At 39.2% G+C, this 15,567-nt stretch overlaps 1 protein-coding gene across 1 annotated transcript; it reads left to right on the top strand.

Annotated features, from left to right (window-relative positions):
* The first annotated feature begins 746 nt into the window (after positions 1–746).
* On the top strand, positions 747–7,995 carry lyplal1 (lysophospholipase like 1). Its single transcript, XM_007251801.4, has 5 exons — positions 747–856; positions 2,725–2,824; positions 4,303–4,472; positions 6,985–7,100; positions 7,518–7,995. The coding sequence occupies exons 1-5, from the start codon at positions 772–774 to the stop codon at positions 7,770–7,772; spliced, it is 726 nt and encodes a 241-aa protein (XP_007251863.3). The 5' UTR covers positions 747–771; the 3' UTR covers positions 7,773–7,995.
* Positions 7,996–15,567: the final 7,572 nt, after the last annotated feature.

Here is a 15,567-nt window from a genome sequence, read left to right as displayed (position 1 = left end):
GGTGGATTATCTGGTTGACCATCTTGGTCTAGCTGCTTAGAGCTGGTTGATCCATCATCTATAGAAAACAAAACGCTAAAAATGCATGTTCTGTTTAAATTAAAGCATGATTTCTTTTTATTTTCTAAAATGAACATATTCATGGACCTGTACAGTGTTTTTTTCTAATATAATAGTATATCTCTTCCTTCCCAAAACAGTTCATTTGTTTTATTTAGCAAAATTTACTCTCTTTTTTGCCTAAATCATCTCCTTGTGATGCTGACTGCTTGTGGTTTACTCTCAAGTGATCAGATCATTTGAGTCTACCCCTCAAGAGTGAGATTTAAGATTTATTATAACTAAATAAAAAAAATGTGACTTTGGTAATTATAAATCCTAATAACTTTCCAATTATAATAGCTTTTTTAAAATAGCAGCTACCTTCAGTGATCTAATTTACACAATTCAGCACCATTTTTTACTATGATATAAAGTATTATTATTGAGTTTTATTGATTTTTTCATACTTTTATTCTAGCTATAAATGCTAGAATTTGCTGTAAAAAATTATCCTTTTCTGGATTTTCAAATATGCATATTTACCAAAAGTAGTGTAAATAATTTTATGTAAATATTTGCTAATAGATATATCGTAAGAGTTTCTGCCACAGATCTCCAAGCCATTCACAGCGCGCAGTTGATGAGCACATGATCTATAGATCAGCGAATCCGCTCTGAGCGCCCAGTCTGTGCTTCTCCAGATATCGCGAGATGTGAGAAAGTCTCGGAATGGCGGCTGTACAGAAACTGCGGAGGTGTGCTGTGTCTCAGACGGGGAAACACTCCGCTTCAGTCATTTTCCTTCATGGCTCAGGTGTCTGTGTTCTGATTATAAGAGGATTTAAGAGCTGGAGTGTAGTTTCTGCTGGACGAGTCGAGCTCTGTCCCCCGTGTTTCTCTCAGTCTGAGGACTGAAGAGCGCAGCAGCTCTTACTGTTTAAAGGAGTTCACTGGAGAAACAGAGTGGAAATCTTATTTACTCACCTCCCTGAAACAGCAGCCTGTATTATACAAGACTTTCACTGATTATTTCATAGGGGTGGGAATCGTTTACTATCTCACGATTCGATTCGATTCCGATTTTGGGGGCCACGATTCGATTCAAAATCGATTTTTGATTCAAAACGATTTGAATTATAAAAATTTCTGCTTCTGGCTTATGAATCTTATTGAAAAAAAACCCTCCATAATATACACTGGTCCTGGAGCAGGTAATGTGTTACAAAAACAATAAAATGTGCAGGAATGTGGGTCCTCAGTGACAGAGGAATCACTGGGATATCACAATGACGTTAATGAACAATAAATAAATAATAAATAACACTGCTTTATTACCAGGCTACTAGCGGTGGTGTGTAGGTGACGCTGCTGGGCTGATGTGATGATAGCAGTGGAGCGCTAAAGTTCAGGAGCAGCTGCTGATTAACTAGTTAATTTAAGGTCGTTGTATTTCTTCAGAAAGGGGGCAGGAGGTGGAGAAATTAATTAATATTGTCCATTCCTTAATTCCTCTGTGATGAGGAGCTGAAATTAGCTCTGATTAGCTTATTGTATTTTTCCGTTCCGCCTTAAATGCTGCAGCCCGCTGCCACCTGTAGCGTTATTTAAGGTGGAACTGGAAAGTTAGCTAGTTAGCTAGCTAACAGTTACTGAAACTAACTACTAGCGATCTTTTTTATGCTTGTTATGAAGCATTCTGCCATAAAACATTGAAACTACACGTTAATCTAATGTAATATAGTGCTTGTTCTGCCATCTTACCGGTGATTCTCAAACACCTACGCTCTGTGTGTGTCTGGAAGATCTCCGTTTGAAAGGACAAGCGCTATCCCCAGGGTTGCCAGGTCCAACAAAAATACCCAGCCCAAAATCAGTCTAAAACCCGCCCCTCAGAATCGATTTTGGGACATTTTAAATCGATTCTGAATCGTAGTAAATGAGAATCAAGATTCTTATGTGAATCGATTTTTTGGCACACCTCTATTATTTCATACACAGCAGAGGTTTTAACTGGAGCAGTAACCTGCCTGTCGTGTGTTAAAACAGTCTCACAGTCTGTGGAGTGTTTAATATATTATGAACCTGTAGAAAGCTTTGCTTGTGTGATAGATTATGATTAGCTTAGAGATTCTGTAAAAAGTCTCTTCAGACTTCAGACTTAATTTCCATTTCTTATTCATTTCTGACTACTCCTGATACATGTTTACATGTAACGTTAGTGGACAGTTAGACTGAAATCTGTAATACTACATTATTATTACATTCACTTCCATATCATTCAGATTAATTTGCACATTAATGACACTCCATTTTTGTGATATTTATTATGTGTTTATTTTGCACTTACATTAAGAAGGTAACTGCATTTCCAACTGCATGTTGGAGCTATATGTGAGTTTAAGGGGTTTTATTTCCGTGATATACTATTCAGACTTTTTTGTTATTATGTATATTGTATTCCATTTTTGTACCAACGTACACAACCAAATTACTTGAATATGATCTAATAGTGTTTAATAGAATGTACCTTAAGCAAGTACAAATATATTACATTAGAGTATGTTTTTGATTGTTTTTTTTTTGTTAGTTTTTTAATGCTGATATTGCATTGTGCTGAGCTAATTTGCCCCTTTGTTTAACATGTTAGGAGACACTAATTTGCCCCTTTGTTTAACATGTTAGGAGACACAGGGCAGGGACTACGGGCTTGGGTTCGTGACGTGATGACACAGGACATGGCTTTTGAACACATAAGAGTGATCTACCCCACAGCTCCATCAAGGTATTTAATCCTGATATGTTTAAACTTTAGACATTTAGTTTGGTGAATAATATCACTTAGAGCTGTGTTTATTCAGTACAGCAGTACTGTTCAAGATTACTGAATTGAATATTGGAAGAAAAAATAAATTATTCAGTATGTTTTCGCTGACAATATTAGCTGACACTTCCAACTTCCTGCTTATTTGTAAGCCAAGTCTTCTAAGTAAAGTAAAATATTTGTTTTGCAGTTCGAGCATAATGTTACTTGGAAGGAAAATGAATGGGCTTTTCAAAAACTCGCCTCTATAGCATTCTGTTGCAAAAAAAAGTTCTGAACCCTGTACATTTTATTCAGTATACATTTTCCTCCTAAACATCACTGGATCCTCTGAATTTCGAGATCGTTTAAGAGTCGTAATGAGAAAAATGCTAGCGTTTAGTGGAGTAAACTGACGTCCCAGCGCAGCTGCAGAGATCGGCAGGGGACTCCAGTGAACTCCAGTGGCCGTAAGTTTAATTTACAGCATATTACACACAGCTGAGCCTACTAATGAACTAAGTGCCCTCACTGAGGAGAGCTAAGAGTGTTACAGCAGGAAAACACTAACCCAGCAGAACAGAGCAGAACCAGCTTTAAATGCTGTAGCACGTTTTACTATTTACCGTCTTTATTATGCAGTGAAATAAATTTGAGATGTTTCGTGTTTCTGGCTCTTTGTTTTAATACATTTAGTACAGAGTTTTCTAAAAACCTGTCACGTCCGCGACCAGAGTTTTGTAGTTTTGAGTTGCTGCAGCCTCTGTAGACCTGTATCTGTCTCTCAGCCTCAGAATAAGTTTTGATTCTGATCTTCCTTCTGTTGTCTCTATATGAGCATAGAGAAGTGATGTAAAGCTAAGGATGTTCACTAATCGTTAATGACAGCCACTTGTTCGTGTTTACTGTTTGTTGGACAACAGTTTTTCTCTGGTCGCAAGAGTTAACACTTGCCACGAGGTCAAAGTTGAACCATGTTGAACTTTTGCCATGGTGAGCAGCAGCGTGATGGGGGCGTGGTTATGGACGGGGAAACTCACCACTTACTGCAGCGCAGCACCGAAGCTCTCTACCGCTAGAGAAACAATTGAATCCTCTGGGGGTCAGCGTACCGTGACGCACCTACCGCATGCAGTGTGTAAGCACCTTAAGGGTAGAATCATACTTGCTGTTTGCCTATGCATTCACATAGACAACTGGCTGCATTGTGAATGTAACTGAGAACATACTAGCCTATGTGCAACACGTGTAACTGGAGGCTTCCACTAGAGGGCAGACTGTAGAAAGGACACATCATACAGATGTGGGAAGCTCCGTAATTGTTTTTTTTTTTACATGGTTGTATAGTCCTAGTCTCTTTACCACATTCATCTTGTGTCTTATTTAATAATTGTGATTAAGCTTTCTTGCCCATATTCTCAGATAAACTTTTACCTTGACCTTTACCTGTGTCTTTTCAGGCCATACACACCCATGCATGGGGCACTGTCTCACGTGTGGTTTGATCGTCACAAAATCTCTCGTGACTGCCCGGAGCACTTGGAATCTATTGAAGAAATGTGCAGTAATTTAGGGGCCGTAGTCCAAGATGAGATTCGAGCTGGTGTACCAAAGCACAGGATGGTTATCGGTATGACTTTTTTTAAAAGCCTTCTCTCTCTATCTATCTCACTGCATCATCCTATCTCCCTCTCCCTCGCCCTTATTGCCTTACACACCTTCACACATCACTTGCTCCAAATTAAGTAGAGTTTCAGGCCACTGCTCTTACGTCTCTCCCTTGTTGTGGAGAAAGAAACTTGATCAGATTTCTCGTCCCTTTCATATGTTGCCAGTATTGGGCTTAATAAAGAATTTCTGGGAGATTCTCAGGTTTCTGCACAGCTTTGTCTCAAAATATTTGAGTTATCAGGTTCACACACAAATCACTGTGAAATAAAAGTGGCAGGAAATAGTGCTGTAAGAGAGAATCATAGCCTAGTCCAGGTAAAGTTCCCTCAGGAAATGTGCAGGAGGTCGTACGAAGGATAAGTCACGCAGAGGTTATGCATGTAAGCTTTGGCACAGTGGTGAAACCGGTGACAACAGTTGGGGAATGGTTAACTGTCAAGGCAAGAAGCACATATATAGCCAGAAATGCTTGAGTAAAATGTGAAAAGTGGAGAAAAAACAAAGCTTTGTGTGAAAGGCCCTGTGTGGAAGGACAGAAAAGCCCCTGAACTCGGTTCCAGAAAAACTGATTCAAAAAACACATGTTCCTGTGAGACTGCTGAAATATTATCTTCCTAAATCATAACATTTTGTCATTAACTATAAATACTCATTGGAGTCACTCCGCACGCTGGAGAAACGAAGTGGTCTGTACCCTGAGTCCACTTCCCGGGCTGACGGACTGACAAGCGCCAGAACTTTCCATGGAAAACGTTTTTCAAGAGGGCGGCCCTAGGCTATTGTGTATGTTTTTCAGGCTTTTAGGTGTGCTGATCCATGGGAAAAGCCCTGGAGAAATGAGGTATCAAACACACATGCAACAGTCTTCTAGCCAAACAACTAAGAGGTAGAATCCATGTGGAGATCTAAAGCTGGAGACGGAGATGAAGATGGAGGTTTTAGGAGAGACGCGCTCGAGTGGAAAAGAAGCAGAGCTGTCCTAGTTGAGCTGTAGTTCATTAAAACAGAGTTGCTGGGACACAAATGATCACAAATGCTCATGTCATCCCTGTCTGACAGTTAGAGAACATGTAAACTCCATCTATCCTCTCTCAAGCACAGCTCCACCTACCCACTCTGACAGAGTGATGGCTTCTTGTGCGATTTCCCAGATGTGCACTCAGTGCCCAAATTTGCCCAGATGTGTGAGATTAAGGACAGGCTCGTGAAAAGGTTCCAGAGAAATGGAGGTTTGATGATGTGGAACTAAGGACTAGCTTTCATTTTCTTTGCCCTTTTTTGTTTTGTTTCTGCTTCAGTCAGCTCAGGCTGCCAAGATACAGCTCAGGCTACTGTAGTAAACATGAAATTAGACTCATGTATTTTATTCATGTGTTTTGTTTGCTTAGTAGCACAAGTATGAGTTTGTTTCCATATCCATTTGATTTGTTAGATTCATACAACACAGCTGTGTTTCAACACCTCTGACAATTTGTTGTAATTGCTTCTGGGTTCTCATGCGCAGTCTTTTCTATTTCTGAGAATGTAGCTGTCTGTGTATTTTGGGCACAGATTTGTCACTTAACTTTTCCAGTAGATGAATCATCATATCACAGCCATGCACCATAATTAAACACAGCTGTTTTGGAGATGTTGATTTTCTGCCTGATGTTGAAAAATGAATCCGTCAGTCGTCACTCACAGTACCAGTAAATAGAACCAGTTTCGTAGTCTGAGAGCCTTGTTTACACCTAGAATTAATATGCCTTTTGTTAAGTCAGGTCACTTTTGGATTTCACTTGTCACTTGTCACTTGTCAATATTAGTGAAGGGAATGCATTCTCTGTGACCAAATTCTATCAGGCAAGTGAAAAAAAGCTAAATTAATGAGCTATATTGTAATAAATTAAAAGAAGTAAAATTTAAATAATAGTTTAACTAAATAAACATTGTAATGTAACAAAAAACCTATGACAATACTAAAGTACAGAATATTTATTGCATGCATATAAAATGCAAACAAAAAAATAGCTTTACAAACTTCACAGTAAACAGCAAAACAAACACAGGACAGACAGCATTCAAAATAGAACATTGCTGTCGTCATATGATACAGATTTCTTTTTGTATCAAATATTATCACAATATCATCATATACGATACAATATGGCACACACCTGGAGCTGTTACAGGAATGCAAAAAAAATCTATTATTCCACCACATTATATCACCCCATTGTTACTCTGAAATGTCTCCAGGATCAGGACATGAACTTTGAAGAGGAACTGTTGTTTACAGGAAGTAAAAAGATAATGATGTACATGTTAATGTGCTTTTTTTTAATGCAGAACCGTGAAAAAAAAAGCAGATCTAATCTGGTAAAAGCAGAATCCGGTCACAATATATCTTATCCAGACACAATTCCAGGTATAAACAGGCCCTGAAAACTTTTCATGAGAATCATTATTGTAATCATTTTTTGTCGTACTAGGTGGCTTCTCGATGGGTGGAGCCATGGCATTACATCTGGCGTGCAGGTATCACCAGGACATTGCTGGAGTCTTCGCACTGTCCAGCTTCCTTAACAAGGACTCTCTTGTATATCAGGTAAACTCTTTTTCCTTGTAACGTAATAGACTTCATACCACAAGGAGTTAATTCATTGCGGTTAGCCTTGAAAAGGCGTGTTGCATTTCAAAGACAAGCACTGACAGTTTGAGGGATGCTAACCTAAATTCCACATTGATTGGCCTGTTTATGGCCCTTGCTTGTTCTTTTGTCTGGAATAAAAAAACACTTGAGATATTTTGTTTGCTTGAGTTTATTACTTACTGAACCTATTATGTCTTGTGGTCAAATTTGGGTGCACCACGTGACGCGTCCGTGCACGTCTCTCTTGGTTTTGGAGGCGTGTTGTTCTCGAATTTGCCTGCAATTTGTGGTCCAGCACAAAATTCTAAAAATAACAAATTCCAAAAATACCAGCCCTGCTTGAGGTAAAGCTTATTCTCCATCTGTGTGCAGGCTGTTGAAGATGCAAAGCAGCAGCAGCATCCCTTACTAGATCTGCTCCAGTGTCACGGGACAGCTGATGAGCTGGTGTCCCACTCCTGGGGAGAGGAGACCAGCTCTCTGTTGAAGAAGGCTGGCATGACTACATCTTTCCATTCTTTTCCTGGACTCAACCACCAGCTCTGTCGGGCAGAACTGGAGCTCCTGCGCTCCTGGATCCTGAAAAAGCTTCCATTGGAAAGCTCTTCTTCTAGTGATGGACTCTGAGTATTCACAACCTTTCCTGAGATGTTGATTTATAGTAAATTCTGTTAATAAAATCAATCCAGATACTATCCGGACACAAAACACTCATTAATGCCATGCTCTACACCTGGCATGCAGGTATCACCAGGACATGGCTGGATGATGGGCACTTAATAATAATTACCGGTACAACCTTTACGGGCCTGTTGATTGTACAGTATAATAAATTGTATTTACTCTTTAATCTTTCTGAGTTTTCATTTTACTACGTGGTGCTTGTCCTGCCTCTTAAACCGTGCTGAAGTATGTTGCACCTGCTAGTGCTAATTTGTTTGCTCTGCAACATTTGCAAGTTTTGCAAAAGTCGTCGTGTAAAAGTGGGGGTTAATATAGCTGTAAAACCTTTCTGTGGTGATTCAGATCTGCCCACATGTCTTACCCCAAAAAAACCTGCACTTATTGTGCACATTTCACAGCTGGCAGCACTAACCACATTAAAGTCCTGGCTGAAGCCAGCGCTGCAGTGCTGGGAGGACTGTTTCGCCCGAGCCTGCTTTGACTCATTATGGCTGTGGTCAGGCTGGAGCGGCAGGTAGAGCTATCACCGGAGAGCAGGAATGCCACTCTGCTCTGTGGTCTAGAGCTGGATTCCGACCCGTTTGACACCCTTTCCGTTTCCTGCAGAGTATAGTAGCTCCCTCTCTCTCTCATTTTTCCTTTTTTTCCACCAAACACCATTGTCGTTCTAGAAATCTGCTGAACATGTGTTTCGAGGTCTGGGCTGTTTGCTCGGTAGGCTCAGGCTGTAACAGTTTGCTTCATTAATGGTTATTGGGAGGAAGTGGTTAGTGTTTTTAGAATGTTTTATTTAAGGTTGTGTAGACCTTTCACTGAAACTATTCAGTGGGGCCACAGTCCAAGATCAACACTAACTCTGGGTAAAACTTCTGTTGTTCTTTTGTAACACCCAAGTTTCAGTGGTCCAGCTGATGATTATGCTGAAGAATCTTTAATTAACCCTTCTTTGTCTTTATTGTTACAATCATGTTGCTACCACCGCCATGCTTAACGGTTCTAACTGTGTTCTTGAGGTGAAATGCCTGCTCTGTACTCCTTCAAACATGCATCTGGTCATTAGGGCCACACAGCCCAGTCTTTGTTACATATGACCATAAACCGTTCCTCCATAAAGTCTGTGTGGTCTGCTACAAACTTGTCAAGTCAAGCTTGAATGTTGGAGCTTAATACTTGGACAGCAGCCTCATTTCATGAACTCGCCTGACTGTAGAGGTTCACAATGATGCTCTAGCTTCGCATAGCAGGCCTGTGTCTTAAGCTACGTTCCCATTAGAGGCTGAGCTGACTTAAACCCAGTTTTTTTGCTCAGTGTGACTCAGATCTGATTTTTCATGGCTGTGTGAACGTGCCAAATCTGATACAGATATGATTCATGGATCTTTTTGCTTTTTCATATTATAAATGTGTTATACACTTATTGAATTTCAACACAAGATAAATAAGTTAAAAGAAATCAGGGAGAGACCAGTATAGGCGTGACATTCATGAGCATTATGAATCCATTAAACGTTCAGTCACATCTGTTGTTATTAGACAAAAAAAAAATTGTATACTTCTTTTAGTTTAGTAAAAAGGATGATACATATAACTGCACTCTAGATATTGCATTTCCAACAATCTTACTTAGAATGAATACCTTTTTTTTTTTTAATGCTTGTGTTCCATCATGTTCCCACACTACTGGTGAGATTATACATACTGAAATGACAAAATGGGACAGGAACTAGTATCATGTCCCATAGCCTTTGCCACATCCCATAGAGGCTAGAGAACACTGCATTGACCAGTGGGATCTGCATTGAATGAGGTTGTGTGAGATTTGTGTCTCAGTCACCTGTCTGTTCACACAGACATTTGATAGATCACCAGCGTATTAAGGAATGTTAAATGCTGGACAACTTCAGAAATCCAATATGGCACAAACTTTCAGGCCCCATCTTAACTAAGATAAACACCTCAACTTATTCAGTCCCCTGAGGTAACACTTTTTCAATTGACATACTGATATCCAGTGACTTTCCAATGATTTTCACACGTTTAAAAAAATTAAGGACCATCCGAAGTTTAGAAATACTGTAAAAATATCAATAATACATTAACTATCTGCTCTCTATCATGATATTCAGCTTTACTATCTCCACTGAACGATATCCATGCACAAACGATGGTTATTCTCCATATTTAACCGTTTTAAATTGATGTACAAGCCCTAATTCACTCCGAAGAAAATATGAGCTAACAGCAGCACGACTGAGGCTGTAACTCACCAGAAAGTTTTTACCCAAATTGTTTTACAATTGAAAAGAAAATGTTTTGCATTTCATTACATCACTTCTATGCCCTCTTTCATTCCAGCATATAAACTAAACGGCCAAAATGGTTTGGCGTTGGTAGTGCTGTGTTTTACGGTGCCAGAAAGGCCCGTTAAAGTGAATTAAGTTATGAAACTTGCGTAACATTCTGTCTTTTGCACTAGCATTTGAAGTCGTCTAACATCTAGCATGTGAGGCCCACATGTCCAACACATTGTGCTTTACATGTACACTGTACACTGTGTTCATTAAAAAAAATGCATTTATATGCCGCATACATGTATAACCAATGATATTCTGGATATTAATGGCCTCTATTTCTTTCCTTTTCTTCCTCTTCGATCTGTGTCTGTCTCTCAGTTCCAGCTGTGTATGAAAGAATGCTACGTTGGAGCGGCCAGCAGTTCTCGGTTCTCTCCTTCCCAGCTCTCTCTCCTCCACTGTCTTGCTCCCACACTCTTCCACGCCTCCTCGCTCCACCCCATCCCTCACTTTCTCCCTCCCTCAGCACACCTCTCACACTCCCTTCGTTCCTACTGTTAAGGAGCTGGGGCCAGATTGGAGTTCAGGCATTTTTATGATTTAATGACAAGGATGGATGGGGGCAATGAAGAAGGCTCCTCACTGTCTACTCCTTATGAGGTGAAATCAGGTGAGGAAATGAACAAACGTCAGGGTCTTAACAAAAACACTATCCATAATAAGAAAATTACCTCTTCGAAGGAGCACCAGCGAAGCTGTTGTGGTCAGAGAAATGTCAGCGTGACATCTGAATCTTCATTACAGCTTCATCATTCAGAAATATTATCTCCTACGACTGACAGTGTCAGGGCTGTTTAAATTCAGTGCACTTCTCATGAGAGCGTTTTCCAAATGACTTGACCTCTCCATATCGTCTCAGATTACACTCCCTGTTTCTCTAATGTACATGTCACAAGAAGCCTGGCCTTTTCCTTTGAAGAACCCACCTTTCTCTAAATTGCATTTCGTCCACTTAGATGATAATCTGCTTCACAGCGCATGTGTCAGATGGAAGGAATGCTAATCTGGAAGAGGTGCAGAGCTTGGGCTTTTTGGCAGCCAGTTTCCACTGCACACTACTTTCCATGTGGTGCTGCTCCAGAAGCCTGGAGAAGCCTGTTTGGGGAACAAAGGTGTTGACAGAGTCCAGATTGCTCCTCTGACCACACCCCCATTAGAAGGGTCACAACTCTACTGGACAACTCAAGCCTCCATCCATGATAGCACGTCTCTTTCAAGCTATGAGCAGAAGTGACAGACTACATCCACAAGACATTAGCCCGTCAAATCCGAATCCAAGAGTGCATTAAAAGAACTGTAGATCATATTGAATGAGTCACACGCTCGCACAATCACAGACGAAAAGTCACCAGACTTTCACCCTCGAGCTGCGGTTTGTAACCCAAACAATAGTTTATTTAAATCATATGTCAGACTGTGCATACTGAAGTCCTTCCTGCTTGGACTGCTCTGCCTGGCCCGCACTTCTCGGTGCCCTTTCCTACTGTCTTCAATCAGTCTGGAGGATATGGGAGAAAATGAGACATGCAAGAAGTTCATCACCAGCAGCATTCTTTACAAAGAGTTGAGACTAGAGAAACGTTAAAATGGTCTTTATTTATGCATTTTAGATGGCGTTCCGAAGAAGACCTGATCTGATCTGGACAATATGAGCTGGATAATATGGCTGAAATGTGGTGAAGGTTTAACTTTTCAGGTTAGTGTGACCTTTTTATTTTACGAGAAGCAGATGAATCTTGGCTTAGGTTATCAACAACCCTAAATTCAAAGGTGCTGTTACATCATGTAAATGTCAGATTTGACTTTACAGTCTGTTTTTTTAAAAGCATGTACCTGTGATGTTTTATCTAGCATACTGATGAGCATTGGTAACTGAGTCAATCCGTGTATCATTCGTTCATTTGATATTCAATTGAGAATCAAAATCGGAAAATTAAAAAACCAATTCGTTTTTTCGTTTTTTCGTTTTTGAATATAATACCAAAAAACGAATAACGGCTTGTATTTTGTATTTTTATTTGGTTATCCAAACAAAAATTGGAAATTTAAAAAACGGACCAGGAGCCGAATTTGATTTTGATTTTGAACTTGACCCATTTGTGTGCCCCGGAAGTTACTGATTTGTTTATTCTTGGTGGGTTTCTGTTGCGCGGGAGTTCACTGCAGTGTTATCTACACAGTCTGTATTGCTGTAGGCAGCATGGCCGGACTGGAACCACATTCTGGCCTAATTAAAGATCTTTTTGAAGGTATTAACTAAATATGACATTTAGCTACGGAACGTTAGACAAACACCTGAAAGATCCTGCCGATTTTTTCTGTTGTCATATCGTCTTCTTTCACTGCAACGCGTTTAGTTCCTCTGAACAAGATAAAACTCTCCATCCTCAACTCCATCCAAAGCCTACAGCAATACAGACTGTGTAGATAACACTGCAGTGAACTCCCGCGCAACAGAAACCCACCAAGAATAAACAAATCAGTAACTTCCGGGGCACACAAATGGGTCAAGTTCAAAATCAAAATCAAATTCGGCTCCTGGTCCGTTTTTTAAATTTCCAATTTTTGTTTGGATAACCAAATAAAAATACAAAATACAAGCCGTTATTCGTTTTTTGGTATTATATTCAAAAACGAAAAAACGAATTGGTTTTTTAATTTTCCGATTTTGATTCTCAATTGAATATCAAATGAACGAATGATACACGGATTTGAGTCACATCCAGTGATGGTATAGTTACTTTGAAAAAGTAATCCGATTACTGATTACTGATTACTCCTTTAAAAAGCAACTTACTAAAAGTAACCCATTAAGTAAAGTAGTTACTTAATGGGTTACTTGATCTTAAAAGTAACTAAGTTACTTTATTAGTTACTTTCAGCATAAAAATTATAACCAGTTTTGCCAATACTCCCTTTATTGGAAAATGCATTTTTAACAGCAACAATGTATCTCTAGACATTTAAAGTTGAACTATCTCCTGAAAAATAAGTTGTTTTTTATAAAAAATAAAAGACCATTTCTCTTGAATTAACTTAACATAAATATTTTTTTTTGTAAAAAATAAAATATGTTCTTTCTTGATTTCACTTAACATAAATACTTGTTTTTATAAAAAAATATATAAAATAAAGAAAGTCTTTCTTGACCTGACATATTTAACACTGTAAAACTGACCATTGAACCTGTTGTTCTCTGCAGGGCAGCAAGGAGTGGTTTTATAAAACTAAACCGTGTATATGGTCTAGGCCAGGGATCACATATATGCGGACTGCGGTCCGGGTCCGGACCCAGACAGTGTCCAGTGCGGACCCAAACCGATAAACTACTGAAAAGGATTTAATTTTGACAGTGTTCATTTAAAGCGTCAGAACCTTTCTTGTCTTTACGGTATACGCGCTCTGCGGCACAGTAAACCTGCAGACCAATCACGTGTGGTGTAAAATCTTCAAACAGTCTCCTCGGCCAATCAGATCTGTGCAGACCGCAGCCCTGGCTAGTGAATTGGGACGCGGTCGGGAAAAAACTCATTTATAAAGAGATAGGGAGCCCGAGAACTGGCGGAAAACCGAGAATGGGCGGAAACTAAAGACACGCCGAGCGCGAGAGAGAGACAGGAGAGGAATGTAAAGGTGATGGGGAAGGGAGCGGTGTGTGTGTGTGTGAGAGAGAGAGAGTAACGCACAGTGACTTGGATAAGTAACTTTAATCTGATTACTGGATTGGAAATAGTAACGCGTTAGAATACTCGTTACTGAAAAAAAGGGTTAGATTAGAGTAACGCGTTACTGACATCACTTGTCACATCAAATGTTGCTTTAATGCTAACTTTTATCTGTACATTAAGAAATCCTCTGTGAAGTATTGTCTTGTATTACTTTGCGAACCTGTTCTACAAAAAACGTTTTTTTTTTATTGCTTATATTTTATTGCTTAAACATTTGCACTATATGTGCAAATGTTTGAAAACCCCATATTCTAATGAATGCATTCAGCTATTTTAAATGCTAAATTTCTGCTAAAATCCACTTTTTCTCATGACATTCATTCATACTAAAGACCACAACTACACATTTTAAAATGAATTAAAAACGATTTAATGAGATCTTTAAGTCTCAATAGGACACTCTGTAGCAGATAAGCATGACTCTATTGACATCATGCCTAATTCTGGATGTGGGATAGAGACATATAAAGGTCCATTAGCATTGAGCTGGGGAGCAGTGGAACTGTGTTCTCTGAAATTATGGTGATCTATCCAATACCTTTGAGATGAATTAGGGATAGGGTGATGAGAAAGTCTGGTGATCATCCAACATCCTGACCTCACTATCTCAATTCAAACAAATGCTTACAGGAGTGATCCAGACAAATAGCAGGACACTTTTTTTTTACTTCAATGAATGAGCAGGCATCCCAGTACTTTATAGTACTGTATAGTGAATCTGGCATACAGATGAGGGTAAGGGTGTCAACTTGGGTAAAGTTGGGGGGGTTAGTTTAAGAGAGCATAAAAGTATGGAGTGTATTAAAAGTTATATAGTGCCAATGTCTGCCTCTCCTGGACCACCCACTAAACTTGCAACTGTGCAACTGTTCAGTTAGTCTGCGAGTTGTGCACATTTACTTTAATAAACTGCATGGTTTTTGATTGTCCCTTTTCATTCTATATAAGCGCAGTCTCAAAAAGACTTAATTAAGTGGTTTTAGAAATCAGAATGACCAGAAGACTTGATGTCTTCTGGTAATAATGGTAGTAAAATTACAGCAACACAATAGTTACATATTTTTATCTGTTTCTTTGGTCCAGAGGCTACCTGGAATCACTGGATCCGGGGCAGGAATGTTCCTTGGCCAGGGCACCAGTCCGACACTGGGCAAAACTCAGTAATTGAGTAAACTGAAGAATATTTCAGTCAGTTTTGGATCCGTAATCTGTTAACAAAGTGCTAAATAAACCAAAATAGACAAAGAACATTAAAGTTAGAGCTTAGGTTCTCTGCCCGAGGATAAAAATTAGATCAGCTGAGCTAACTTTATTGTTCTTGGTCTATTTCGGTTTATTTATTGTGCAGTGTGTAGCCTTATTGTTGTTTTTTGGGTTTTGCTATAGGCTATATGTTTAAAAAAAATTTGTTCTGAAATAAATTTTTATAAAATAAAAGACATTGTTAATTACATTAGAGTAGACAGAGAGATCGGTTCTTAATAAACATTTTTCCTAAATAATAGGTCTATGCTTCTTCAGTGTTTCAATGTAAATTAACATAATTCTGAGTGGATTTCGCTCATTTTAACACTCTACTTACTTATAAAATGTCGGTTTTAATTCGTGCTCAGGCTCAAAAGGACAGTGTAAGAGGCGGGTTGGCTTAGGCTCGGG

This window comes from Astyanax mexicanus, chromosome 6 (genome assembly GCF_023375975.1).
Source record: "Astyanax mexicanus isolate ESR-SI-001 chromosome 6, AstMex3_surface, whole genome shotgun sequence".
Lineage (NCBI taxonomy): Eukaryota > Metazoa > Chordata > Actinopteri > Characiformes > Acestrorhamphidae > Astyanax > Astyanax mexicanus.
The sequence above is the reverse complement of the archived record's forward strand: the minus strand, read 5'-3'. Positions and strand labels throughout refer to the sequence as shown.